This window comes from Choloepus didactylus, chromosome 15 (assembly GCF_015220235.1).
Source record: "Choloepus didactylus isolate mChoDid1 chromosome 15, mChoDid1.pri, whole genome shotgun sequence".
Classification (NCBI taxonomy): domain Eukaryota; kingdom Metazoa; phylum Chordata; class Mammalia; order Pilosa; family Megalonychidae; genus Choloepus; species Choloepus didactylus.
The window spans coordinates 29894939-29921984 of record NC_051321.1 but is presented as its reverse complement, the minus strand read 5'-3'; the positions used below and the strand labels follow the sequence as shown (position 1 = coordinate 29921984).

At 53.1% G+C, this 27046-nt stretch overlaps 1 protein-coding gene across 1 annotated transcript in view; it reads right to left on the bottom strand.

Annotated features, from left to right (window-relative positions):
* SH3PXD2A (SH3 and PX domains 2A) overlaps positions 1-27046 on the bottom strand; it is a 246976-nt gene that overhangs the window by 27969 nt on the left and 191961 nt on the right. Inside the window, 1 exon segment of the mRNA XM_037804143.1 lies at positions 24348-24479. Coding sequence (XP_037660071.1) covers positions 24348-24479 — 132 coding nt within the window.

Below are 27046 nucleotides of genomic sequence, written 5' to 3'. Positions count from 1 at the left end.
CAGAGGTCCTATAGCCTCCCCCCTCCTGCCCACACTTGTCCCCACCTGGTCTCCAAATAAATTGGTCTGGTTGCAACTATAAGCACCTTGTCTACTCTGTCTGGCAGCCTGGCAGATGAGGAAACCAAGGCCCAGCGCATAGGGGATGGAGTCAAACACCTGAGTCTGAATCCCATCTCTACTACTGATGTGCTCTGTGGCCCCAGGAAAGTGACTTAACTTTTTTGAGCCCCAGTTTCCTTGTCTGTAAAATAAGAATACCAGCTCCCTTGCAGGCTGGTGTGAGGATTAGGTGAGACAAAGACCAACACTTGGGGATGGTAAACAGCAGGTGCTCACTAAATGGAAGCTATGAGCTTTACTGAGTGAAGGCCCAAGCTACCCCAGATAAGGGCATTTAGGCGCCCAGCATTCATGGATGCCTGGGGACGTCACCAAGGTCCAAGCTGGCCTCCTAGCCTTCCTCTTCCATCCTCCTGGCCTCTTTCCTTGGGAAAGTGGTTGAGGTTTTACTAAAGGACTTTTTAGCCTTGGGCTGCTCAAGTGGTCACACTGATGCCCAGATGGGGCGGCCCTCCCCCAGCCTGGCAGCCAGGTGATTGCTCAGGCAGGTCCTCCCACCTGGAGTGCCCTTAGGCGGAGATGCTTCCCAGAAGGGGGCTGGGGGCGGTTAGGGGTGGGGGTTGGCAGGAGAGGGGTGACCGAATCTATTCCCTTGAATGGGAAACCGTGGACTGTTGTATAGGGACCCTGAAAGAGAACCCCCTGTATGCTTGATATGCAAGAAAAGCCTTCATTCTGGGGTCTCTAAGCCTAGTCTTTGGGGGGAAAGCTCCAGATTGGGGATGATGTCCTAAACTGGCTGACGTCCTGAAAGCTACCCCCTCTGGGCCTCTCCTTCCCTCCCCTTTCCAGATGCAAAGGCCCACAATGAATAGCAACCTCACCTGTTGTCCACACTCGGCCCTGCCAGTGGGCCTCTGGAATAACCCACTTCACGGTGGCCCACGGGCTGAGGGAGGACAAGGCGATACTGGTGGCCAAGCCAGCACCTCAAGCTAAAGACAAGGCAAGGAGACCCCAAACCCAGTCTGGCTGGTTTCAAAGCCTTCTCAAAGGGCCTCTGATTGGAACCTCCCCATGCTGGCATGGCGGAGGGGGAGAGGGTGGAGATGCAGGGAGAGGAACAGGTTGAGATGCACAGAGACTGAGAGAGAGAGAATCAGAGATGGAGAAGACAGCGGGAAGGGTTGGGAGGGCCTGGGAGAGAGACTGGGAGCCTTAGCCTCTCTAGCAGGGGGCCTGAGCTGAGGGTGGCAGGAAGTGACGCCACTGCAGTCCCCAGGGTGACCAGGCCACAATGGCCTCCTTAACGAGGGGAGATAATGAGCTCATTAGGGCCAGAGTGGAGGCCAGCTGCACACAATTAGGAGGTTAATAAAGCCCTCTGAGACAACACAGCTCGGACAACACAGCTGGCGGGGGAGGGGAGACCCCTGCTCCTTCCTCTCTGCAAATCCTCCCTGTTCTTCCAGGGGCCATCCTTCCCCGACTCTCCCCCCACTCCCAGCCTGCCCTGCTCACCTCTGAATTCGGCCCCCAGGTGTTCTTGGCCCCCTCCCTCTACATAGACTTCAGTTTGGATCCTGGCCTCCCCACTTACTAGCTAGCTGACCTGGGGTAGGTTGCTGCCCCTCTCTAAGCCTTATCAGCATATGGGGAGGACATTTCCTGTCCACAGGGTTGCCCAGTGACATGGAGAAATAACCAAGAGGTTTCCACAGCAAGTATTTACTGAGCACCCACTACATGCCAGGCCCTGTCCCAGGCCTGGGGCCACTGCTGCCAACATCACAGGTTCGGGACTCAGCTCTCCTTTCCTGACTCCCTGGCAGGCCTGCATGGCACTCGGCAGGTGCAACCACAGCCCGTGTCCTGGCCGCCTGGGACCAGCAAGGCCTGGGCTTCAGGCTCCTGGGCACAAACCCAGAGGAGCTCTAGGCAGGATGAGACCCAGAGTTTGGAGATGGAGTGATTTCCAGGCCTCACCTTTCTTGCCCTCTGAGTTTCTCCAAGCCTTTCACTTATGGACAAACACTAATTAACTCAGAGGTAAGTGTCTGTGGAGGGCTAATTGTACACCCAGGCCTAGGCTGAGGGTTTTGGCGTCCAGGTGGGGAAGGGTGGGCAATGGAGCTAGGACAAGTAAGAAGACAGACCCAGGCCTCAAACACCTTGTGGTCCTGGTATGGATTTGGGGTGGGGGTGGGTGGGGGAATGGGGGAAGTCCCCTCTGACTCTCAGCCATCACTACTGCCTGAAATGCCTCCATTCATGGTTGACACCTTGGCTTGAGGCTTTGTCCTCTTTGAAAAGGTGATGTTTAGGCTTTACTGTGTTCTTTCCCTGGAGCAGACTTGGAGAAGGGTATGGGGGTAGAATACGTGAGCCCCAAATGGCAGAGGATGGGGAGATGCTGGGAGGAGGAAAGGGACTGAAGGGGGCCTGTTCAGGCCAATGTCACCAGGCTTGCTTCTGCCCTGGACTCAGCTTGACCCTCTCCCTATGACCTTGGGGCAGATCTGAGGCTTCTCCCTGGGAGGGACCCAGAGAAGCTAGAAATGCAGGCTGCCCCTGGCGAGCTGTGCCTTTAAGAACAGCAAAAGGCTGCCTATCCTGGGCCAGGCCTCCCTTGGTCAGAAGGCTCTGTCACTGCAGCCTCTGCCAAGACACACTCCAGCTCTCGGCACGCAGTCTCCATGGTCCAAAGCAAACAGGAGTGGGTGAGAGGTTCCTCTAGGCTCTCCTGTAGACACCCACACAGCCCCTGTCTCCCTGCCTGATCTGTTTGCCTGGTCCTAACCTTCTGCATCTGCCCTACTCTGTTGCCCAGGGCCTCCTCTTTGCCCAGATGGGGCTATGAGGCCACCAGGGCCCAACTGCCAGGGCCCCAGAACCTTCCCTGGGCACCAGGGGCCTGGATTCCAAGACCATCAGCACAGGCTGCTGTGTCATTGTTTGGAGGGCTCTGTGGAGTCGTAGTGAGAAGACAGCAAAAACTGAGCTGCTGCTGCTATGTTTCCCCCAAGTTGGCCCCAGCCTGCCTACACCACTGGACAGGTCCAGAAGCCCAGTGCCGGGTGGAATCCCAGACAAGCCTGCAGGGCTCTAGTGGGTCTGGGCAGGTGGAAGGTGTGGTGATTGTGGACTTGGCCACAGGTGAGGCACCCAGGAGATGGCCTGGCTCATTTGCAGATAGAGAAAGGCACTAGATAAAATGATAGGTAGAGGACAATAATGGCTTTAAGCAAAGGCTCTAGAGCCAAGCTGCCTGGGTTTAAATCCCAGGGCTGGTGCTGACTAGCTGCATGAATTTGTGCAATGGCCTCAAGTTCCTCATCTATAACATGGACCGGTAGTGGTACCTACATTTCTCAGTGTTGTTATGAATCAATCTAAGAAAAGTACTTAGAATAGTGCCTGGTTCCTAGCAAGCCACAATAAGAGCTACTATTGAAGTTTAAGAGCAAACCACAGGGAACTTAAAAGATGGAGCCAAGACCTCAATGCCCTTCCATGACTGGTGCCAGGGATGGGCAGGGATGCAGGTGGGTCCAAGGTGTCTGGAGTCCCAAGTAGAGAGAGACTCTCTTCTTGGTGTCACGGACATTTGGCCTTGACCTTGGAAGGTCTCAACTGTAAACATGTAGGTGTGGTTGTGTGCCTGCCTCAGGTGGGGTGGGGGAGGTTGAAGTGGAGAATACAAGATGGTGTGAGGCTCCCTGGGAACTTGCAGAGCAGTGGAAATGCAGCCGTGCACCAACTGGGTCATGGCATGGGGCTGCTTGGGGGTGAGTGCTGCAGGGTGACCTGCGAACGCCACAGTTGCTGATGTGATGTGGCTGCAGGAACTGCAATCATCCAGAGATGCAGCTGAGTAGTCAGGGAATTCTTAGACAAGATACTCGAACTGAACCTTGGATAAAACTGGAGTGGAGGGACAAAGGTGATTCAGCTGGAGGAACAGCACCAGCAGAGACAGAGGGTGGGGGTGTGTGTGGCTCAGTCTAATCCTGTGCATGGTGCTTCAGGGTGGGGGCTTTTCCAGATGAACATGAGAGGGGCACTCCCCTTCAAAGTCAGTGCCTCCAGCTACCCTAGCATAAACCAGAGGATGGAGGCGTGAGCTCCTGGCCAGAGATCCCTGAACAGAAGGAGAGAAGATGCAAGAGAAGTTTAATTCTAAAATCATGATTATAAATGATGTGAATGGCAAGGACAGATGTGGATAGAAAGGGACCGCTCTGGCGAGACATTTGCAGATGGAGGGAGGAATGGTGATCATGAAAGACAAGTGAGATGTGACCCTCTAAGAATCTTGTTGGGAAGGTCAAATTCTCAGAGGCAGAGCCTGGAAAAAAATGCTAAAGATAATGAAAAAGTTTTCCCTTATGTTTCAGAAAAAGAAAGAGTAAGAAAGAAGGAAGTCTTGGGGGGAGGACACAGAAATGAACAGACTAAGAGAGGGAGGGGTCTGCCAGATTCCCCTCCAGGGCTGAGGTTCTCCCTCAGAGCCTGCAGGGACACAGCCAGCAGTCATGGAGGACATAAAATAGACACAGGTCCCAACTTTCAAAGAAGGTGAATTCTAGAGTAGAGATCAGCAATCTCAATAAAAAAATCTTGGTTCTGATCAAGAAAAGACCTGGATCCCTGGCTGGCTGGCTGGAGAGCCTGGAAAGGGGTTACGAGCCCTCACCAGGCGGTGCTGACCAGGGGGATCCTGCAGGAAGGAACGAGCCGGCTACCCTGGACTCGGATAATGAGGAAACCGCTGACCTGGAGGATTGAGGATGTGTCAGTTGAGACGTCCAGGCCCCAGGGTCTCTTGTGATTCCCCAGAACCTAGGGGCTGCAGGCTGCACCTGCAGATTTAGAGTGATGGCTGACCACATACAAAGATCGTGTGATGACGCCCTGGGTACAGCCTAGAGCGGGGTTTCCACAGGGAGCCTGTCCTGTTGCTTTGCTGGATGTTTTAATCATTCGAGGATGAGGACAGAGAGGCTGGGCTGGTGACACCATCTCATTTAGCAAAAGCTGTGCCAGGATCACGAGCCAACAAAAAGGGATCTGAACAGACGGTAATGATGGGTCAAGCGTGACAAGATGGAAAGTATTTAATAGAGAGACAAAAGGCCATGGCTTGGGCAGGGAGTCAGAGTCCCCACTTTTGGGAGTGAAGAGAACACTACTGATAACAGTGCCCGAGTACCCAGTGCGCATTGGGACTGTCCTGGGAGATCCGGACTGTGTGGTCACTCTCCTGGGTAGTGAGGATGAGGAAGGCCCAGGAGTTTGGTGACTGTATGTTCAGGAAGACTGCTGGGATAAATCTGTTCCATCTTAGACTGTGTTAGGAAACACCCAGAAGGAGTGACTGACCCAAGGTGCATGGTGAGGAAGAGCACGGTGAGGAAGTGACAAGCAGCCAGGTCTGACCCCTCACTACCCTTAAAAACAATGCCAGCCATTCATTCCTCTGCAGAAGGAGACCAGCACTTCTTGCTCTTTCTATTAGTTGCCCACATTTCCATCTGACAGTTGAGCCAGGAAAACTGGTCCTCTCTGACTGCTTCTCCTCCGTTCCACCGGTGACTGCAGAGCAGATGCAATTCTTAGGAGTCATGGGTTTGGCTTCTACCACCCCCTTATTTTTCCAGAAAAGTGAGCTGGCAGGTGGTTTTCAGGGCCCCAGGGCTGAAAGTTTTCTGGGACAAGTTCTTACCCAAAGGTTTGGCTAAAAGAGAGTGATTTGGGATCAGCAGTTCTCAAATCTCAGCTGTTTCCACACCATGCACAACTTTTGCCATATCCTTGAAGTACATGTACTGTGGTTCACAAAAAATATATATGTAAAGCGATTTTCTTTTCTTTTTTTCTTTACTTAAAGAAAGTAACTTATTAAGGCAACTTCAGATCACCACCAGGAAGAAAGGAAACAACCAGGACGACAGCCCCCAGGCCCCCAGCCATGAAAGCACACACAGTGAGAACAAAGCAATGTAGTAACTTTGTGCTGTGCTGCTACCAAAAGGCTGAGCCTGTACCCTGCTCCCTCTTTCTTAAAAGGGAGATTAAAGAGGGGTTAATGATGTTCAATGTCAAACCGAGACAAATCAGAAGGCTTGGAAGAGAACTGAAATGGGACTAACTTTTCTTGCTGGGTGATGGAGAAATATCTAATGTTGCCTTTCTGTACCATCTAAAACCACCTCGTCTTATCAAGCTGTGGAATGGCCTACCTATTAGGAGATAGTGTATTAGAACGATGCCTGGTCATTTAAAATGGCTGAAGAAAGAGTGCCTCAATGCCCTCACTGGTGAAATGGGAATATTAACTAGCACGTACTCCAGGGTGAGAAGAGAGAAAAAGAATGGACGGCACCCAGCAAGGGGCCTGGTACTTTACATACACATTTTCCATTCTGGAGAAGAGAAAGCTCAGGGGACTTCAGTAGCTGTTACTGGCCATTTGAAATACAAGGGGTTACCCTTATTCTTTTAATGAGCTTATTCTAATGCCTAAGAAGTATATGTGTATGAGCATGTGCATTTTTTCTCCTTTTCTCTTTTTGCTAAAAATGGAGGCTTCTGGGCCCCAGAACCAAGTTGGTTTCAACCAAAAGCCTTAGGATGACAACCACCCCACCCTTCCAGCTGAGTTCAGCCCCTCTTCAATTGGGGCAAAAATAAAACGGGGGCAATTTCAACTTTAGAGACCATCTCTATAAACAAAACAAAACCACTCCACAATTTGTCTAGGGCATTCCTCCCTCTAAACTCTTCTTATTTAATTTCTGGGGAATTTTAAATAGAGGGCTTGCAAAATTTTGTACCGCCTGATGTGAACAGCCCTCTGACAATGCGGATTCTTCTCCGCGGTGTGGGGAGCAGCCATGACGAACGTTGATGCTTTTCCAAGCTCCTTTCCCAAGCTCCTTTCCCAATTGGAATTTGGGAGCCACTAGTGTCACTCTAGGAGGCTGTGGGACATGGAGAGTACCCAGGAGGGAGCGTCCCATTTGAGGTCCTATAACTTGGCATTCCTTAAACCTCAGGCATTATGGAGCACCGGGCATGCAAATAATTAACCTGAGTAGCACCTGATTAATGTTTCTTATTTAAACCGACTTTGCTTTAAAAAACTTAAATAAATGTATTTTAAAAAGACCTTTTCCACGGGAATGTAAAATGGTGCAGCCATTGTGGAAAGCAGTATGGCGGTATCTCAAAAAGTTAATACATAGAACTACCATATGACCAAGCAATTCCACTAACTAAGTCAATACACAAAGAAAAAGGGACTATACACAAAGTCCCCTGAAAACAGGGACTCAGATATTTGTACACCAGTGTTCACAGCATTATTCACAATATCCAAAAGGTGAAAACAACCCAAGTGTCCATCAACGGATGAATGGATAAACAATGTTTTATGTATACACACAATGGAATATTATTAATTTGGCTGTAAGAAAGAATGAAGTTCTGAGTTTTGCTGCAACATGGATGGACCTTGAAAGCATTATGCCGAGTTAAATAAGACACATAAGGACATATACTGGATGATTTCACTTATACAAACTATCTAGAAATAGCAAACTCATACGTACAGAAAGTAGATCAGAGGTTACCAGTGGATGGTGAGAAGGGGGAAAAGGGGGCATTGTCATATATAGTGTTTGTAAATCTTGGAAATTAAAAAAAGAAACAAAAAAAGGGAAAAAAATGGACATTTTCCTATGCTACAGTAAATGGAAAACAAATATCCCTTGGTATAAAGAGAAGATAACTAGAAAAATGTGTACAATGAAAACAAAGCAACACTATGACCTGCTAGCAAGATATTAAAGCAAATTCTACCAAGATACTAAACGGGAACAAGCTTTTTCCTGGTCAGACTGACCCACAAGTGATGTCAGCAAGTGTTAGAGAGGTGTTACCTGCACAGGAGCCCCAGATGGAGACTTTCCTCTAGACCTAACATGGAGCGAAAGAGAACAAAGGGAATTGACTTCTCAGGGTGGGAGTCAGTGTCATTTACTGCTGCGTCCACTAGCACACATACTTGTGTGTTCCACACTCTGGGAAACACTGATCTTGAGGAGGGAGCTTTGGGTCAAGAATCTGCAGCCCCTGGTTCAAATCTGAGCTTGGCCACCAGCAAGCTTTGAGGTCTTGTGCAAACCACTTACCCTTCTGAAACTCAGTTTCTTCATCTGAAAAATGGAAACCAAGCCACCTACTCCTATAAAGTAGCTATGAGATTAAAAGAGGGGGGGAAAATGCTTTGAAAAGTCCCTAGGTATAGGTAGATGGGGGTGGTAGGGGTATTTTTTCAAGCACTTTCAGGAACCTGATGGACTCCTAACTTTGCCCCAGATACAACTTACTGCCCAGACTGGATTGTGGCTTATCTGTGGCTAGTAGAGAAAAGAAAATGAAAATCAATACACAAATAGGCAATTTTATTTCATGGTTAACCCTCCCAACAGTCACATGGGTTCTCAAATATTATCCCCATTTTATAGACAAGAAACTGAGGAACAGAGTGGCTACATGCTGGCCTCAGGGTGGTTACTCTGTGGCAGAATGGGATTTGGACACAAACCTTTCTATTGCCCTGCTTTCTTCATGCTCACCTAGCAAGACTCAGAAGCCCCCAAATGTGTTGGCCCCTCTGATCCATCACTGTGCCCAGGCCTCATCCTTCAAAACCACCATCTTTGTAAAGTTCCCACGACTCCCCACCAGTAAGGACTCTGCTCTCCTGCCCTCCTGCTCTCCTATCCCCACAGCACTCTGACCTTAGTGTTAGGTTGGCTGTCTCCCACAGTTAGACCAAGGGCTCTCTGGGGACAAAGGCCAAGTCTTGCTCATCCTGGCATCCTTTCAAGACCCTGCCTGGTTTCAGTGCTTTGCACAAAACGAGGGGCTCAGTAAGTAGTTATTGAAAATGAAATGCAATGACAGACAGGCACAAGCTCTCCTCCTCCTTCCCTGGCTACTACAGTCATTGCACACTTCCTTCTGCCTTCTTTGTCCTCAGCCTCTCTCCAGCCCAGCTCTTAGGGTTCAGTTCTTCAGCAACCATCCCTTTGGCCCCTGGGCTGTTTGCCCCACAGAATCCAGTGCAGCTATTCAGCCCGTGGGGCAGCATTCCCAAGCAGGGAGCAGCAACCCCAGCTCACCTAGGGGGGTTTGTCCATCGGGATGGAGGTACAGAGATTTTTGTTGCTTGTATGACTTGCTCAAGATCATCCAGTAAGCTAACACCCACTCCCAAGCTCACACAGTCTGTTCATACACCTGATGGGAGAGCTTTCATTTTGGACCTCTCCCCTTACTGGAATGGAAAGCAAAGGGAAGCACCACAGGCCAGTCACTGGGAACAAGCCCACGCCCTGGGTGAGGCTCCTGGAGGAATGTAGAGGGATGCCACCAGCAGCCACTCCCCAGGCCCGTTAGAAGCGGCCCCACAGGCTGCCATGGGCCTCCATTGGGAATCTTGGTGCCACAGATTCTCATACAGGGAACATGAACAAAGCCCTCCTTGGTAAGTACAACTTGGAGCTCTGGAATGGGCAGCACCAGAGACCTGCTCCCCACTCCTGCCTGGGGGGAGGGGATGGCAGAGCCAAAACACCAAAAATAGCTCCCTGCCACTATGGTGCCCTACTCAGGATCAACAGAGACCCAACAGACACCCACAGAGGATCAATCAACAGGCAGCAGAGGGTATGGGGAAGAACCTGGCAAATTACCTAACCTCTCTGGCCCTTAGCTCTCTTATTCGTAATGGAAGTCATGAGACTGGTACTTTATAGGGAGGCTGTGACGATTACAAGAAAAAAACACCATTTAGCTCACTGCCTCACATATGGTATGTGAATCAGTAATCCCTTTCTTGCCTTTCCCATAGGTTTCTGATATTAATAGCCTCTAGAAAGCACCAAATGGGTTTAATTTAACCCCAAATGCCCTTGTCTCTCCTGGGACCCCAGGTAGATTTGTGGTGATTTAGAAATAGATTCTCTCATTGAGCTTTTTCTTCCTGCTCCATTTCTCTTCCTATCTCTCCTGCCTCTGGGTACCATCTTGTCTTCCTGGTTCCCAAGAACTGCATGAGTGCAGATCTTAGCCCAAGCCAAGAAGAACAGACCACACTCAAAGCAGATTCTTCCCTGGTTCAGATGCCCTAGAGACCACCCAGGTTTCTCATTCCAGTGACTTACCAGTCACAGTGATTGGGAAGGCAGTGGTGACTGACACCCATGAGCATCCACAAATGACCCAGCTCTTCCCGTCTGTACTCTTTCAATCTCTGATGCCTCCCTCACCACCCCGACACCCATAAGCCCTCAGGGACCACAGTCCTCCCAGCCTGGCCAGAAGTAGAGATTGTCTGTTTCGCCATTAGAACATCAGCTCCATGAAGATGGGGATCAAGTCTTTCTTGTTCAGCTCTATATCTAAGTACCTGGCACACAAGAAGAGATAAATGAAGGTTTCAGAATGAATGAATGAAAGCCTGATCTCCAGCTCTTGACTGCTCACTTGCTCACTTGTTTGCTTGATTTTGGTTTTCTCCACTCTGAATAAAGCCCAGCCTTTGATCACCACCCCCACCATGGTTCAGCAGGAAGGTCCTGGGACCTAATGGCAGAGAGATGGAGCAAGAAGCTGGGGGAGGTCACTGACCTAGCCTGCCCTACATATGCCAACTCTCGGCCTCCCTGGGGTCATCCCACCACCTTAAGGCCCTTGGAAGTGGTGTCAGGGTGGGAGGGGGCCTGAATGGAATCAGATAACAGAAATTGGGGGTAGGCCATGAGGACTGCCCCCCTTTATACCTTGGAAGTGACAGGCCCAAGACACCCCCAGCCCCCATGGCAGGCTGTAACCTCACTCCCCAGGAAGTGAGCAATACTGTGTCATCGGCTCCAGCTCCCCAGCTCCAGCCAGTCCCTGCAACTGGACTCTGGCTGTCTCCACCCTCCCACCCCCACCCCAATCCCGGTCTCTGGATCAGAGCTCTTTTCCAACCCAGGAGGAAGAGCATGGCAGTGGGGAGTGGTCAGGGCCCCTGGGATTCAGAATCCTCCTCCAGCTGCCACATCCGCCCCGAGAAAATGCTCTGGCTCTCCTGAAAATATGGGCTTGTTAAAGCTCAGAAGGCGAGTTTGTGCCCACTATGCAGTGAGGCCTGATGCTTTTTTAAACTCTGGAACAGAGGCAGCACCTTTGGGGGTGTCTTTAGGAGGGACCTGCCTCCCCCACGCCTCCCAATTTTAACTGTGCCCATCACTATCATGTGCTAGGACCCACTTTGGGCCACTTCCTGAGGGGCTGGGAATGCTCTTCACCATAGATTCCATCTAGCCAGATTGCATCTTACTGCCCAAGGGAAAAATAAAAACGTCACTGGGAATTATTCACTTCTCAGAGGTGATCCTGGCAGCCACCCTGTGAATCTGCCAAGAAGTGAGAACCCCTTGGTCCCTGCTTCCCGGCCTAGCATCTGCTATTCAGCTTCAGGGGCCTCCCCAGTGTCTCCTGGAAGAGACCAAGGAGTGTAGGATCTCGTCAGTCTGGACACTGGCTGGTCTGCCTAATTGAGAGACTGATGTCTCCGGGGCAGAGTCCTCAGCCTGGCTCAGCACTGGCTAGTGTGAATCCTGGGTCCAGAGTAAGGTGACGACATGAGACCATTTCAGGGCTAGGGTTTGGGAGCAGGAGAATTGGGGCTAAATACTCCTATGGGAGGCACTGAGGCAGGACCTCTGGATGGCTTATTCTCCCCGTGCAAAACCCCAGTGGTGAGGTAAACTTCCTTTCTCTTCTCCATGGAACAGTCGGTTAAAATTCCGCCCTGTTGGAAATGAGGCCTCTACGTTACCAACCCCGGTTCTGCCAGGGTAAAGCACGATCCCTCGTAATGTCAGTTCTCAGGGGAGCAGTACTGTTTACGCCCAAGGTGAAGGAGTGGATCTGAGGCTTTCCAGAAGTGCTGGTTCAGGCAGGGGGTGGGATGAGAAGCAGACCCCTCCAGGGCTGGTCTGGGGCCAGGAGGGTTGAGAGCCTGAGGGTCTGTTTCCTTTACATGATGGTTAAGAGGTACTGAGCCATCTTCCTTTACATCCTAACCTGACCTCCACTCCACCCCAGACATGTGCACCAAACACGGAAAATGCCAGCTTAAAATATGAGGCTGTGGGCTAGTGGGCACGACAGAGGTGAGGAGGCCCTGGGTGACAAAAAAGATTCTTAGAAAACGGGATTCTCCAATTCACCGCAAGGAGGAATGGGGGCAGCAAGTGGGACAAATAAACCCTCATCCCAATACCACTGGGGGTCAATGGGGCCTTCTGAAGCTGAGCCTTTGAGACCCCTTTGGCCTCAATTCTCTTTCAGCCCTAGAGCTATTGGTTTCACAGATCTTGTTTAACTTGAGAAGGATGGGGGAGGAGGGCCCAGGAAAACTGCATTCCTCCCCATCAAAGCCAAGAGCCTAAAGTAATACTTCTGGTTGTAACTGAGCTGGGTCTGGTTGTGATTAGGCCCCTCACTCGCTTTCTGGCAGGGCCGCCCTGGAACCCCACGGCACGGCTGCCTGGGAGCGACACCCTCACTCACTTGGACAATCTTGTCCTCGTCTGACATGACCAAAATCGTCCATCAGCCGCTCTGCTTTCAGCAGTTCTCCAGGGTAACTCTTCAAAACATTACTTTATTTTAGAAAAGGGGAAAAAAGCCACCCTGAACCCTGGCCATGAAATTCCAAGACACTAATCATATTTCTCTGTTCTCCACCATCCTGGAAAACAGGAGTGGCACCAGCATCCCAGTGGCCAACGCAAAGCAAAGGAGAGAGGGAGGCATGGGGTTGGACTGCCTTCTTCCTTTGCTGACCCTCCTTTTTATCAGGGGAGAAGCACAGGCACGGGAACATGCATACACATGCACACGCACGCACGCGCGCGCACACACGCACACACGCACACACACACACACACACACACACCCTTTTGCCACAGAGCACAGAAGTGGCTCAGGGAAGCATAAGACTATTTCTCAGCTGTTATTTCTCCAGAAATGTAGTCTGTGAAGCATTTGGCCTCACAAAGCCCATTCCGAAGGTGTCCAGGAGCCCACGATCTCTGTGATCATCATTAGAAATCCAGAGATGTTTGCAGCCAGTGACCCATTTGGCTGCTCAGGGAGTGCTGGCTGAAGGCTTGCCCACATGGTCAGATTCCCCTGCCTGCTCCCCCTGAGCTGACACTGGCTTGTTCTTGGAGCCCCAAGGGTCCCAGGGGATCTCAGGCACTCAAGAGCGCCAGAGATGAAGGGTCTGCTTCCAGCCCAGCTTAGTACGGCTGCAGGGTGGGGGAGCTTGGTATCCTGAAAGCAGCTCTGGCCACCATTTCACACTCCTAATCAAGCCTCCCTTCTGCAGGTGAGGAAAGCTGACACCCAGAGATGTAACACCACTTGCCTGAGGTCACCCAGGTAGTAGCTGAGCTCAGAGCTAGACAGACAGATGCAAAGTCTGTCTTATGCAAAGCCAAGTGTTCCTTCCACGAAGGCACACCACCGCTCTGCCCATTCACACGACACCTTGAGCAACCACACCAAATGGCAACCACTAATCCAGTGCCTTCAGCAAGAAGTGGGGGAGGGGGGGGGCCTGGAAGAGGCAGAATGTCATGCCAGGGCACAGGGAGGTCACCTGGCTGGGCCAGCATGGGAGAAGCCTCAGCCAAGGCTGCGGGTGCTGGTGCTGGACCTGCGCCCCAGCCTTGCTGCAAGCCCCAGCCCTGTGTCCTCACCACCCCTTCATGCAGCTGATGGACCCCAGCAGCTCCAAATACTGCTGCAATCAAAAGATGGAGAGCACGCTGAGTGGAGAGAGGGCTGGGGCCTTGTGACAGCACTGGGGAGAAACAAATGAGAAGAGTATCCAGAAACACAAGGACCAAATGCCTGCCCAACCTCAACAGCAACCTCCCCACCTCCCTGGGGGAAGGGAGGGACAACAGGGGCCAAGGAAGCAGACTCACAGCCTCCCTTGCAATGAGCCATTGCCTCCCGCCCAGTGGACCCCTGCCCCTAGAAGGGGCACCACTAATCAGAGGAGTCTGCATTCTCAGGTTGGGGCATGTGAAGCTGATCTTGCAGTGGGGGAAGTTACCACATTTGAAAATGAGTCTCTAGGAACACATGGGGCCATGGGGAGGTGCCGGAGGACACGCAGCAAGAGTCTCCACGGCTCAACAGCCTCTTCTTTGCCTGTCCCCAGGCTCTCGCTTTAGGAAGCGGCTGAAGGGCCCAGGGGAGGGAGCAACAGCTCAGCAGGGAAGGAGCTGAAAAGCTGCCCACCCTCCTCCCCGACCTGGCACCGGCCACAGCACTCCCTGGGGCCCCAGTCAGTCAGGGGGTATGATGGGGAATGGCGGGCTCTGAGCTGGCAGCGAGGTCTCACTGGTGCCAGGAGATGCCATCCTGCCTCAGAGACAGCCACGTCTGCATCACAGCCCTGCCAGACGTGCTGGGTGACACTGGTCAGGGGGCTTCCCTTTTCCAGGCCTCTGTCCCCTCCACCCCTGTCAAAAGAGGAGCAAGGGCAGATGGTCAGAAATGACCCTCTCAGCTTGGTAGGGATGAAGGGGGACAACACTCCTCTGCCTGACTACTTGAGGCCTTTCAAGGCCCTCTAAAATCTGCCCTGGGCACAGCTCTCCAGCCTCGTTTACGGCTGTGTGAGCCTTCCTCTCTCAGGCAGGCCCAAGCTCCACGGCCAGACCAGACCTTTCTGTGCCGCCTCCACACCTCAGCATGTGCCATCCCGGTCCATTTTGCGGGGAACACCTTCCTCCTTTCACCTGGCAAGTTACCTGGGGCCTGCCCTTGTTCAAGGCCCAGCTTCTCCAGAAGCCTTCCCTGACTACCTGACCCAGGCATGCCCCCATCTCTGTACACTGGTGGCATCAGTTCTAGAGTATTCATGAAAAGCTACAGCGTTTGTTGAATGACTGACCAAACTGCCTGCTGTGGAAGCAGTACCTGCGTGTAGGATTTCACTCACACAGGCTGAGACGGCTGAATTCTGGATAGGAGTCAGGAAAGAGGAAGGATGGCAGTTCTTGGGTGGTATGGGGTTGGGAGGAGGGGGGCCAGGACAGGTCAATTTTATTTGGACAAAGGTAAAGGCAGAGTGGGCTGAAGCTGCCATCACACCACCCAGGCACAGCCTGCCAGGGTCCTAGTGAACAGACCTCTGGGGAGGACCCAGATGCTCCTGACCCACCAGCCCAGTCCAGCCCTGAGCCACAGGGGGAACACTTGCAACTTTTTTTTGCCAGAAATGAAGTGACCACACTTCCCTTCCCTTCCATACTCCCTCTCTGTGGCCTCTCTCCTACCCCAGCCCAGGCTTTAGCAGGAGGGCTTGACCTTCCAGTTCTCACTCTGTGGCCTAGGGAACTCAGGCCACAGAGCACCTTGGGGCCTGGCCTTCCAAAGAAGAACAATCCCCAAGGAAGAGAAATGCAAACTTCCTGCTTTCTAACTAGAGGCGCTAGATAGGTTGCATGTGTTTGAAGCCCACACCCCACCTCCCAGCTGTGCAAGCTTGGGGCAAGTCACTTAATCTCTCTGGGCTTCAACCGCCTCCTTGCAAAAACAGAATGCCAACATCTGCCCTGCTTCTCTTACTGGGATGTTTTACCGACTGCATGGCTTTATAGCTTGTAAAGCATAAAATATTGATTCAGGAAGAGCTCATCTTGAAAAAAGTTCAAAATCCCATTCTAGCTGGCATGAGCAGACTTTTTCCCAGGTGGCCTTGACCTCTCTGATGACTGACCTAGCAGGACTCCACGAGAACAGACATGGAGGCTTCTGGCCAATGTGCTTAGAACTTTCTTTGAAACACGAGGTTCAGGACACAGCGATCCAGGGGCTGCCTGTGGCTGTGCTATCGCCCACCAGTCTCAAAAACTCAAAAACCCACTTGCAGTTCACCCACTTTATGGCCAGTCCTCAGCAGACTCTTAACCTGAGCTAGGCTTTCTCTCACCTCATGATGCTCCTGGGCACTTGCCCACCATCCAGTTCTAGAAGTTTAGGGGAGGCAAATGCACCCAGCATGTGCCCAGAAGAAGCCCAATGAAAGAAGAGGAGTGGAGAACGGGGGTTGAGACAAACGGAACAGAAACAATAACTTCATGTAGCAATCTCACAGGAAGACAGAGATTCTTTTGGGGGATACCTGAGCCAGAAGTTTCGCTCCAGGATGGGGAGCCCCACTGAACCGTGGCTCCTGCCAGACTTCTCAGGGCATCTGGGTTAATTGGGTCACCCCGGCCATCCCCGGCCACGAGGCCAAGGATTCTAGGTCAGCACTAGGAACCCAGAGGATGAGGTGATGGAATCGGAAAAGATGCTGATGGAGACGAGGGTGGTTACCCCGGGTGACCCCCCCCTCACCAGCATGATTACTGAAAACCCAGCTGCTGAAGTGTGTGATATCACATGGCCACAGGATAATCTGGGGGAAAGAACAGGGAAGGGGTAATTTCTCAACCCAAATTCCCTCAGGTCCTGACAAATTATACTCCCAAAAAGAATCTGTTTCACTCTTTGCAGACGGTCCCCCGGTGGAAATCTGTTATGTAAGAGTGGAGGAAGCAATGCGAGGCAGAGGGGAGGGGAGGTGTGGGGCGTGGGGCTTGAGGCTTTCGTCTGCAGTTCAGCAGCAGGAAGGGGTGAGACCTCACTCCAACCGAGGACAAAGGCAGTGTCTGTGTGTGGGTGGGTGGGGAGGGCTCTCCAGTGCTGCCTGCTCGCTGGGCACCTGCGCAAGGCATGTCTGGGGTGGGTCCATCTGCTGGCTCCATCGCAGGGCTACAATTGGTGTATGGTAAAACTTATACCTAAAATGACATCCCTGTGGTCCTGCCTACTTCTCTGCCCTTGCGCACCACTCTTCCAAAACCCACCTGGCCCTCGGGTTCCTCCTCGGCTCCCCAAGGTCTCTGTGTTTCCTGGCCCATCCTGAGGGAGGCCTTCCCCGATTATGCTCTATTATGCTCTTCACCCTGCCCACCCTCGAGCACAGCGACCTGTTTATTTCCTGCACTGCACATACCCAAATCTTAATTATTTTCTTGGTTAGCTCATTTAGAACAGGTCTACCCATTAATGTAAGCCCTATGAAGACAGAGCTTTGCCTGCGCCAGTCATCTCTGTAGCCAACGATATGGACTTTGTGATGAAGGACTGACATCTGAAGGGGGGCTTTGATGGGGGGGTCTGGGCAGAGTGGGGTTTAACAGGTCCTTGGTGTTTAAAGCTGGAACAGCAGCTTTTGAGATACTCATGAACAGTCTCCCCCAAGGGGAAGGCAGCCAGGCACTGCCGAGGGGCTGAGGCTGGGCTGAGCGGCCAGCCCCACTCCAGTACTTCCACCGGGTTTACAAGGCCACACATGCCACACCCAAGGCCACCGCAGAATCTTGTCTTCTCAGAAATGACTAGTCAAGGAAACTGGCCTCAGGAGTCTGTTACACGACAGGTCCGCAGACCCCAAGTCAGGCCAGAGTTACTGGCCACCCCACCCATCCAACCTGAGCAGGTTGGAAGTGAGGTAGGAGTGGACCAGTGCCCACTGCCCCACTCAGCTCCTGGCAGAAGGCTCCAGGGAGGTGGCTGGCAGCACTCAGTGTTGACAAGTCCTTGGACACCACCCTGACAAACAGCCCTTGCAGATCTAGCTCGAGGAAAGAGCTATTTCCACAGCCTTGCTGGCCCTGGACACACTTTCCCTTGGAGCCTTCTTCCCCACTGCCAGGTACCTGCTTTAAGTACTGCTGTCCCCAGGTCACGCTCCTGCTCACCCACCTCTCTGAGGCCCTACTACCACCTGCCTCCCACTTTCCTCTGTCAGCACGCACCTTCTGCCCCAGGTAGCCACACACCTGCCTCACTGGCTCAGCCCCAACAGGTCCAGCACTACCCCCAGGGACTCTGCTCACATGGAAATGGAATTCTCTCCCTTTCTGCCTGTTTAGGCCTCCCATTCTCCAAGGCCCAGCTCCATGCCTTCCCCTCCTCCAGGCAGCCGTCCCCAGCACTCCAGCTCCAGGCCACGCAACACAGACACTGAATGACAGCAGTATTGGGGGGGAGGGGGGGTCTTGGGGTGCCTCTTCTCTCCACAGCCTTGGCTGAAGCCCCTGATACCATGAGGCTACTGCTTGTGGGTCACCAATGGGACCCAGATCTATCTCCATCCCTTCTTCCAATCACAGGCTGGGACAAGGACAGTGCTCAAACAAGGGTTCCGGTGGGCATCTCTGGCCCCTGGTATGGGTTGTTCCAGCCTCGCTGCCCTGCAGTAAACTTCCTGCTGTTGTACCCACCTCACAGACCCTCAGGGCTGACAGCCCTCAGACACCACCGAGTACAATCCATTCTTTGGCCAGGTGGGGAAACTGAGGCCACAAAAGGGAAACTGGTCTGTCACAGGCCTCAAGGCTGATGTGCGGCAGAGCTACCCCAGGCTAGTGGTCTTACTAGTGGCTATCACCAGTGAGCACTCGCTGTGTGCCACACCCTGTGGAAAGCACTGAATTCCTTCTGTATCACCAAAGATCAAATCTACAGTTGTAGGTACCGTTATTCTAACTTCCAGGCAAGGAAACTGATGCTGAGGGGACCCAAGTAACATACCCAAGGTCACCAATAGTAAGAGATCAAATCAAGTTAAAACCAGGCTTCTCTAACTCACAGCCCACATTCTTGCTTTTTAGGCTACTCTGCAATCTCATTCTCAAAACAATCTCTGTGACTAAAGCTGGGCTGAGGGGCCCAAAGCTGGACTTGGATGTCCACCTGGGCTTGGACCCTCTGCTTCCTGGATTGATGTTCTTTGGCCCCTTCCTCTGCAGTCAGCCTTGTAAAGGGGATAACAGCTGCACAGCAGGGATGGTCTTGGACCAGAATGGACTTTGGAATTGCTGGTTAGCCTGAGATAGCAGGAACACACATGCTGCACTTAGGAAGAGGAGAGCTGCCAGAGACCAAGGCATTCTGATGGCTGAGGCAGGACCTCATGGGCCAGTTACTACCTCCAGTGAGTTGCCATATTTGCATGGGGACCGGCTCTTTGGAACAAGATACTGAAAAGGCTGTTGCAGAAATATGAGAGTTATGCACTTACAGACTGCAATAAATCTGTTTTTCCAGAAGCCGCCTACTCCTATCTTTAGTGGGACACCTCTTTTCCAAGAGAAGGGTTGCTTGGGAAACTAAATAAGTGATCAGGTGGTGCCTTAGTAAGCACAGAATCTGGGCAAGAGACATAGAAGGTATACAGGAAGGGTACACTTAAGACAAATCCACTTAAGACTGCTGTCCCAGTCTCACGATACAATTCTCCCCTTAACTGCCCAGAACACTCACATCAACTAGATTCTCAGCCCCATAAAGGCAGGACCCTTATGGGTGTACCCCTAGTCAGCACAGGGCCTGGGACAAAGGAAGCATTCAAGAATTGCCCAATAAATGAATGAATAACTTGTATAGGACTTTTCTTTCTTATAAAAAGCCAACGTGTATGTTTTACCCATAAGAGAACAGAAATTAAATGATTCTTACTTATATCATCTACTATTCGGATTCCATATTCTTTGCGCTACTATACGTACAGCTGCTAAACAAGTAAAATGGTTATAGCCAACATGTTTGGGGTACTTTCCTCTTCAAACTCTCTTTCTTTGAAATTTTCCCTCCAAAAGCCACTGCTGAAGGTGAGGGCTAGGTCCACATTTATGCCCTGTGACCCTCCCCTGGCCACAGCTGACTGGACCAGGGCTGGACACCTGATCTAATGTCTGCCAATCCATTAGCTGGCCAGAAGTCAATCAGCGTCAAACTTCAAATTTTGAACTCTGAGCATCTGAGTTCTACTATGGTTAATGAGGGATGGCTATCTCAACTGAAAAGTCAGGCAGCATCTGGTCTTCACAATCCAACATCACATGAACAAGCTGTTGTGAATGGAGAAACCTGGAGAAGGAAGGCTGGTCTGCAGTTAGGAGAAGAGCATGACTTTGCTTTAAATCCATGTGGTCCCCAAGAGAGACAGAGACAAGAGTAGCTGCCATGGCTTGTGCTACCTCTCTGGTGCCCAGTCCTAGCTCCATGATGCTCGGATGTACTTTCTACCTTGGATTTGGTGAGGTTTTCCTGCATCCTTTCAGTGATCTCTCTTGAGCTAGTCTAAGTGGATTTCTGTTCCCTGCTCACAACTCAAACGTTACTAAAGCACTGGCTTTGGAGGGTGGTGAAAGTTCTCAAACTCCCCAAGGCTCAGTTTTGTCACCTGTAGAGTGAGTGGTTGGACAAAAGGAACTCCAAATTCCTTGCCACACAATTCTTTAATCTTAGATCCTATAGCTATGTGCCTCAAGGACATTTAATAACTCCCAATGCATCACTCCGGTGCCAGGAAGGAAGCAGAGACCCAGAGAAGGAAAGCTGAGGCAGGAAAAGAACAAGCATCTGTTGACTGATCTCCCCACTTCCTCTCCTGGCCTCTAGTCCCCAGAAGAAAGAAACAAGACTGGAAAGTTGGAGGCAGCTTTGCTCAATGCAGGATCAGAGCAGCTGGGTCCTTGGCATCCCCACTTTGCCGGAAGTCTGACCACACTACGCCTGCTGGAGGCTGAAGACAACGTGGTCTTTGAGGCATGAGCACATCCCATGGAGGAGGCATCTCAGAAGCTGCTGCTTACTCAAGTTAAGGTTGTGGAGGTTTCAGAGGACAAGGCAGTAGCCGCGACATGCATGGCTTCTGGTTGCCAAAGCTATCAAAGCTGTTGCATTTTTCTGCTATAGCCATCCTTGTTGATCAGAGAAGAAAAAAAAAAAGTCCTTTTCTGGCTGTGTCCCAGACCTCTGCTTGATCAGAAATGCTTCTCCTGAAACCTCAGGCCCCACTTTGTGTGGCTTTGACTTCTTTCACCTACATTCCCTGGAATAGTGCTGGGTACACATCACCCTGCTCAGATCCTCTCAGAGGTTGCTTCTTCCCAAGTTCAAAGGATCAATGAACAGCAAGAATTCCCACTATCTATGAGCATCATGCTGGAAGGAGGGATGCAGAGACAACCTCCTGCAACAAGCTCTCCAAAGACCTTTGTGGTCATCTCAGCCAGCCTGGGCCTCTCCCCAACCTGCAGCGTCACCAGCTTGGGCCTCCGCCCACTTCCCATCCAGGGTCGGCACATTCTCACCCTTCCCCACTCCTCGACAGAGGGAAGTATCTCAGTTGTTTCACTCTAAGGAAATTACTTAACCTCTTAGCCGCTACTCCAGCCACAAGATGGTCAAAGTGCCTCCCACCGCAGGGGGTTGGTTCCATGATTTCAGCAAAATCATGCCTGTGAAGTGTGGACCCAGCACCTGCTGTGCAGTGGTCCTGGGTTACTGTTTACTGACCCTGAATCACCTTCCAGACACAATCTCTCTTTAGACCAATGGGCGCAGAGGCTGCTGGTGCCCACACATCCACATCCCTCAGTGGATGTGGCCCCAGCCAGAGGGCTCTGAGGAGCAGGGGGAGCCACGTGTGGCTGGATCCCTCTACAGACACTAGAGGGGTTCCTAGCCGAGCGAGGGGCACAGGCAAAGTCCTGGCATGCAGTAGGCAAGGCGAGGCCTCTGAGCAGCGGGGACAGTGCTGACGGGAGCTGCTGCTGCTCCAGCAGCAGAGTGGAAATGCCTCAACACACCCACCATGTCCCAAGGTCAAAGACATCACAACGGGGTCTTTGTTGCAGAGTTCAAAACCATCACTCACCACTCCTTCCAAAGCAAGCTTTGCAGGATGCACAACACACAGCCCCTCCCCAACCATGAGACCTCCGGTTTCCCTGAATTGGGTAACTAGCTTCTCAGGAATCAGCCATTTGGCCCCCTTCATTTCTCTGGTTCAGCTGGTCATACCCCAGGCCTCCTGGCTTCATATGGCAACAGACAGGGTGGGCTTGCCTGGACGGGTCCAGCACTCTAGGGTCCCTGTGCAAACACCTGCTGCTGGGCAGCTGTCCCCACCGAGGGTAAAGACACAAAACTCCCAACAAGGAAAAGCTGCATTCAGGTCCCTATCAAGTCCCCCAGCCACGGAGGTCAGCCCTGGCAGAGGGCTCAGGGAGGCCATCTGCTCCAGCCCGTTTCCAAGCACCATTTCAGAGAGGGGCTAACCGAAGCCCAGACAGGTGAAGGGTCGTAGGGCCCCCAGCCAGTTGATGTGGGCAGAATCCTGCTTCCAGGGACAGCAGCCCCCTCTTAGGGGCTCTGGCCACAGGTGGCAATGGAGAGTCAGGTGTCTCCACACCTTTTCCAAGCCTAACTCAGACTCCCACTTTTTCAAGGCTCCCCCACTTCTAGGGAGGATTCCAAGTGTTCGTTCCCAGGGCCCTAGATAAGGGATGGCCGGGCTCAGGACACACATGTCCCTGGGAATCACGGAGTCGTACGGCAGGACCCACTTCCTCTCACAAGGTGTCTCTTCTTCAGTGGCTCACACCCAAAGTCCCAGGAGCTCACTGTGGTGGTGAGCTAGGGAAGGTGAGGTGGCAGGAGGGTCTCAAAGTCAGAACCCGACTTCTGAGCAGCCCTGACCTTATATGGAGAAGTGAGCCACTGTCTTTCCCTGGTACAAGCTCCAAAACAAACAAAAAATCACCCTTGCTTAGTGTCTCAAATGCCTCCATTACAGAGTCCCTCCTTTGGGTCTCCAAGCTGTTTAGGGTTCCAGAGCCAGACCCCCATGATAATGTCAGCTTCCTGGGGGAGGGGCTGGTACTGTGACAAAGGCTGAGAGCAAAGCTGTGCAGGAAGGAGACAGGGTGGGCACCTGGGAGGAAGGGCACCTGGGAGGAAGGGCACCTGGGAGGAAAGGCCGAGGCCTCTTGCCAGGCACATGGCTCTCTGCCAAGTGGAGGTTGCCGCTGCCAACCCTTCGCGGTGACTCTAGGCACAAGGCAGAGCCTGGTCTCTCCGAGAGGGGAACAAGGCTGTGAAAACCCCAGGCCCAGGGGGCCAAAAGTCAGGCCTCTGCTTGCATCACACTTCCTGAGCCTCCTGTGGCAGGAGCCTGAACTCACCTTCCGCAGGAGGTCTGTGGGGATTTCCTCAACACCTCTACAGCTACTTGCTATCCACAGACCTAGGAATTAGGGGTGCCCAGGAATGTCCCAATGCTGCTTTTGACTTCAGGCTGAGTTTGTTTCCCTGAATGTCTCTATGCCTCCGTTACTTGATCCATAAAATGGACACAGCATCCTTTGGTCTCCCACCCTTTCAGAGCTAGATAAAATATTGGAAGGGAATAGAGAGGGACAGGGAGAGAATGAGCCCTTCTCTGGGTGTATGCTCCAAACACAGCCCAGAGAGGGTCCTGAGCACAGGGGCCTTCCCCCTGCAACAAACTGAAATCCCAGGAACCGATTCAAGCCCTAGCAGGCTGTGGGCAATTGTTGCTGTCCTGGCCCCTGCAGGGAGCCACGCAGCCTGCACTTCTGGACCGATGGACCCCAGCCCTCCTCTCTCCACCTGCTGTGACTCCTGCTACCATGGGCACTGAGGCCTGCTGGCCCAGTCTGTGAGGACCCTGCAACCCAGACAAGACAGGGCCTCAGCTCCTGATGACAGGGTGGCTGCTGGGGTCCTTTCCCCAGGTCCTTGTGGCTTCCAGCTCAGCAGGGGGCAGTCAGCTGACCACCCAGACACTGGGCAACTCCCACCAGCTTGGCCCTTCCTCCAGACAACCCAGCAGGAGCCAAGGACCCTGGACCCCAGCAGTGAGGACATGGCCTGCCTGCCTTCCCCTGCAGCTGGTCAAGTTCTCCTGCCTAGAACATGGTCCCGGCAGGGAAGCTGCTGTTGGGCGCCCTTCCCAATGGGCCTTGGAGGGCACGCGGGCCCTGAGGAGGGCCTGGGTGGTTGTGTCCGCAGCTGCCACCCTGGTCTTGCATTAACACAAGCCAGTTAATCGCCCCTGCTCTGGGGAGACATTCTTCCACCACCAGGCAAAGTGCTGGCCTGCAGCCCAAACCAACAGGGGGAAACTTCAGCCTCCACAGCCCTCGCCCTGCCAGATGGAAATAACGTATAGCTGCAGAAGTGGGGGGAGGAGGAAGGGAACAAAACCCGGCCCGTCCGAGGAGCCAGGCCGGAACCCGGAGGGACCAGCTGGCCGGCTGGGCACTCACCGCTCTCGTTCTTCTCGATGACATCCACCACCTCCCCGGCCTGGAGGCTCAGCTCCGAGTTCTCCTGCTTCTTATAGTTGGACACCACCACGTACTGTTCCAGGATCATGGGCTCGGTGTTGGTGTCGGCACCTGGCGAGGGCAGAAAGCATGCGGTGAGCCAGCGGCCGGCCATGGCCCCGCGGCCGGGGCGTCCCCTGTCCATCGGCCTTGGGGGAGGCTGCTCCGTGGCCAGTGCTGCTCCGGGGGGCAGCCCACAGCCAGGGCTCGCAGCTCACCGGGCCCCAAGGACAGGCCATATAGCAAGGCCCCACACCGGCCCGCTGCGCCGCGGGGACCGGGGGACATGGGGAGCGAGGGGGCTGGGAGGGGGACAAGGGAGGAGGAGGGGAGGAGAAAGACAGAGAGGGCGGCAGATGGGGAGGCGAGGCCCAGGGAGCCGGGAGGAGAAAGCCCTCTGCTGCACCGAGTTAGTCACAGCCCGGCATGAGGGAGGCTGCGGAGAGGCCTGGGGTGGACGTGGTCTCGCCAGACTCCACGGCCGGCTGGCCGGGGCGCGAGGGGAGGGCCGGGAGCGGGGGGGCGGCCCATGAGGGCTGAGGCTGGAGCGGAGGAGAGAAAAAGGAAAGGCAAGGAAGAGGGCTCCTGCCTCTACCCCCAACTCCTGTAAACCCAGAGGAAAAAAAATCAGCAGCCCTCCCCTCAGGAGGGAGAGAGAGGGAGAGAATATCTCCGCAGCCCAGGCCCAGGCGAGAAGTCAAGAGGGTTTGAGGCCACCAATCACTGGGGTTTACTTGCAGACCTTAAATAGAAACACATGAGACCCGTCGAATGAGGAGCCGGGGGTGGAGGCAGGGGAGTGGGAGGAGGGCTGAGACTGTTTACTTGAAACTCAAGAAGAAAGTCCCAGCGCCAGCGGCTGGCGGGCCTAGCCCGCCCCCCGCCAACTTTTCCTCAAGTTCGGCTCCATTCCTGTCCCTCAGGCTCACCACGGCACAGCTGCTGAGCCCAAGGGCCTGACGCAGACAGGGACCAGCCCCAGGACCGTTGGACTAGTCCTGTTGCCAGGGGGGTGTTGGTTGGCCTGGCAGCTGCCCTTTGGTCACACATTCGAGACTCTGTCTCCCTCGCCTTCCATGTTGGGACTTGTCATCAGCTCCCCATGGCCTGCAGCCACTCTCTGGCGAGCTTGAGAGGTCAAAAGCTGGGGCACAGCAGGCAGAAGGCAGGTGGGTCCGAGCCTTGCAGAAGCAAGCTCCTTCCTTCTCTGTCCTCAACCAGTGGACCAGTGCAACATTCCCTGAGAAAGCACTGGCTGGAAGGTGGACAGATCTGGTGCCAGTCTCAGCTTACTGACTGTGTGGCACCGGACACACTGCCTAAACCTCTGTGTGCTCCTACTATTGCCATCTCCATCTTTAGGGTGGGGGTGGGGTAGGGATGAAACACAAGAAAATAAAACTACTGCTAGGAGCTAAAAGAAGACACAAAGCAGAGGCCAGTCACCTCCAACAGGAAGCCTTCCCAGACTTCCTCCAGCTCAAAGGGAATTCCCAGTGCCCTTTTAAAACTATGCATCTGCCAACCTCCTGGAAGGCTGGGGGCTTCACATTACCCAACCTGTAAACAGCTGAGAGGGTCTCCAGCTCAACACGGACCTGCGGGGCTTCCACCTGCAGTCATACTCCTCACACGCTTGAGGAGACTCAAATTGCTTGAATTTAATTTGGCAGATGTTATGTGCCAGGCACATACTGTCCCGTTTCATCCCCACTACACCCTTCTTAGCCCCCATTTCACAAAGGACAAACCAGAGGCCCAGAGAAGGGCAAAAGACTCGCCCCAGCTCACACAGCTGGTATAGAGAGAAGCAAATTCACTCGGTGTTTTATGCTCCAGCCTATCTCCCTTTTCCAATACAGAACATCTGCTTCTTATTTCTGTTTCCATACATCTCATTCTTCTAGCACAATGATCCTTAACTTGGTAGCACAGAATCACCTGGGCAGCTTTTAAAAAATACTGGATCTCTGGGAGTAGAGATCCGGATTTAATGGGTCTGGAGTGGGGCCCAGGCATGGATATGTTTTAGACCGTCCCTGTGCCCCCCACCTCCACCCCCCATGGTTCTCATGTGCAGCCAGGGGTGAGAAGCAGAGCTTAGATCTTTGGATCCTTCAGAGGGGAAGGAGGCTCCTTCCAACTTGGGGCAGGACGTGGTGGAAACAGAACTCTGGAAAACTCTGAGGGGACACCCTCCTTGGACGGGGAAGAAGTCCACTGCCCTGGCAGTGTTCTCCCATGAAACATGAGCCTTGCCAGCCCCCAGCTCAGCCCTGCTGGAGACCCAGAAGGGAGCCTGCTGCAGGTGAGGCCTGCCACATGGGTCTGCACATGCCCTGCCCCAGGCAGCCCCTCCAAAGCCAGGATTGTATCTCAGGCAGAAACGCAACCCACAGCTGGGCAGCAGGGCCAGTCGCGCTGCATTCAGATGCTGCCAGGTTCTGCACCCACCCCCTGGCAGCCAGACAGAGGCAGCGCTGGACACGGCAATGACAGTCACTACCTCCCACTGGGCCCCCGGGGCCTGGGCCAGGCGGCACAAGGCTTGGGGCATCCGCGGCCAAGACCACCTCTAAAGTGCACCCAGGGCCAGCCCCCACCCTGTGGAGGACGAGGATTTCCTTTCCAGTTTGGGG